A 2,500-nucleotide genomic window follows, 5' to 3' on the forward strand; every position below is an offset into this window, starting at 1 on the left:
GTGTGTGAGAGCGAGAGAGCTTGTGTGTGTGTGTGTGTGTGTGTGTGTGTGTGTGTGTGTGTGTTAGAGTGTGTTTGTGGGTCTGTGTGAGAGTGGCTCTGTGGAGTTGTAAAGAACAGTGCTTTCCAGACACTATTTATGTTTTGGCCTGCTGTCTTTAAGGATTGTTGCCAAATCTCTGTGTGTGTGTGTGTTGCTTATTTAATTTCCTTACACACAGAACAGCAGTGAAACTACTGTATAAGAAATATCTTAGACACACACTCCACTAGGAAAACACAGCTACTGTGTACTGTGTACACCACCTCTACTACACCACCTCTACTACACCACCTCCCTACATCACGTCTACTACACCTCCCTACACCTCCTCTACTACACCATCTCCTTACACCTCCTCTACTACACCACCTACTCTACTACACCACCTCTACTACACCTCCTCTACTACACCACCTCCCTACACAACCTCTACTACACCTCCTCTACTACACCTCCCTACACCTCCTCTACTACACCACCTCTACTACACCACCTCCCTACACAACCTCTACTACACCTCCTCTACTACACCACCTCTACTACACCACCTCCCTACACAACCTCTACTACACCTCCTCTACTACACCTCCCTACACCTCCTCTACTACACCACCTCTACTACACCACCTCCCTACACAACCTCTACTACACCTCCCTACACCTCCTCTACTACACCACCTCTACTACACCACCTCTACTACACCTCCTCTACTACACCACCTCCCTACACCACCTCTACTACACCTCCTCTACTACACCTCCCTACACCTCCTCTACTACACCACCTCTACTACACCACCTCCCTACACAACCTCTACTACACCTCCCTACACCTCCTCTACTACACCACCTCTACTACACCACCTCTACTACACCTCCTCTACTACACCTCCCTACACCTCCTCTACTACACCACCTCTACTACACCACCTCCCTACACCACCTCTACTACACCTCCTCTACTACACTGCCTCCCTACACAACCTCTACTACACCTCCCTACACCTCCTCTACTACACCACCTCTACTACACCACCTCTACTACACCTCCTCTACTACACTGCCTCCCTACACAACCTCTACTACACCTCCTCTACTACACCTCCTCCCTACACCTCCTCTACTACACCACCTACTCTACTACACCACCTCTACTACACCTCCTCTACTACACCTCCTCTACTACACCTCCTCCCTACACCTCCTCTACTACACCACCTACTCTACTACACCACCTCTACTACACCTCCTCTACTACACTGCCTCCCTACACAACCTCTACTACACCTCCTCTACTACACCACCTCCCTACACAACCTCTACTACACCACCTACTCTACTACACCACCTCTACTACACCTCCTCTACTACACCTCCCTACACAACCTCTACTACACCACCTCTACTACACCTCCTCCCTACACCACCTCTACTACACCACCTCTACTACACCACCTCTACTACACCTCCTCTACTACACTGCCTCCCTACACAACCTCTACTACACCTCCTCTACTACACCTCCTCCCTACACCTCCTCTACTACACCACCTACTCTACTACACCACCTCTACTACACCTCCTCTACTACACCACCTCCCTACACAACCTCTACTACACCTCCTCTACTACACCACCTCCCTACACAACCTCTACTACACCACCTCCTCTACTACACCACCTCTACTACACCTCCTCTACTACACTGCCTCCCTACACAACCTCTACTACACCTCCTCTACTACACCTCCTCCCTACACCTCCTCTACTACACCACCTACTCTACTACACCACCTCTACTACACCTCCTCTACTACACTGCCTCCCTACACAACCTCTACTACACCTCCTCTACTACACCTCCCTACACCTCCTCTACTACACCACTCTATCTATCTGTTCTCTATCATTCTTTTCATAAATTATTTTTATCTTTTCTGTTTTTGCTTGTTGTTCAGCACTGTACTCTCCCTTCCAGACATTCAGAACAATGAACAGAGCCCACACCCACACCTAAATGTGTGTGTGTGTGTGTGTGTGTGTGTGTGTGTGTGTGTGTGTAACAGGTACCAGTACTACCTGCAGGTGAAGAAGGACGTTCTCGATGGCCGTCTTCCCTGCACCGTGGAACAGGGCATTCGCCTCGCTGGGTTTGCCGTCCAGGGTAAGTGTGTGTGTGTTTGTGTGTGTGTGTGTGTGTGTGTGCAGGTGTGTAGGTGTGTGTGTTTGTCTGTGTTTGTGTGGGTGTGTGTGTGTATGTAGGTGTATGTGTTTGTCTGTGTTTGTGTGTTGATGTGTGTCTATGTAGTTGTGTGTGTGTGTGTGTGTTTATGTAGGTGTGTGTGTATGTTGATGTGTGTCTATGTAGTTGTGTGTGTGTGTGTTTATGTAGGTGTGTGTGTGTGTGTGTATATGTAGGTGTGTGTGTATGTAGGTGTGTGTATGTAGTTGTGTGTGT

At 48.9% G+C, this 2,500-nt stretch overlaps 1 protein-coding gene across 1 annotated transcript in view; it reads left to right on the plus strand.

Moving 5' to 3' along the window:
* Window positions 1-2,500, plus strand: part of LOC113590784 (tyrosine-protein phosphatase non-receptor type 14-like) — a 33,402-nt gene that overhangs the window by 16,071 nt on the left and 14,831 nt on the right. The window contains exon 4 of the mRNA XM_035529162.1: window positions 2,109-2,206. Within this exon, the coding sequence (XP_035385055.1) occupies window positions 2,109-2,206 (98 nt within the window). The remainder of the gene's footprint in view (window positions 1-2,108; window positions 2,207-2,500) is intronic.

This window comes from Electrophorus electricus, chromosome 8, assembly GCF_013358815.1.
Source record: "Electrophorus electricus isolate fEleEle1 chromosome 8, fEleEle1.pri, whole genome shotgun sequence".
NCBI lineage: Eukaryota > Metazoa > Chordata > Actinopteri > Gymnotiformes > Gymnotidae > Electrophorus > Electrophorus electricus.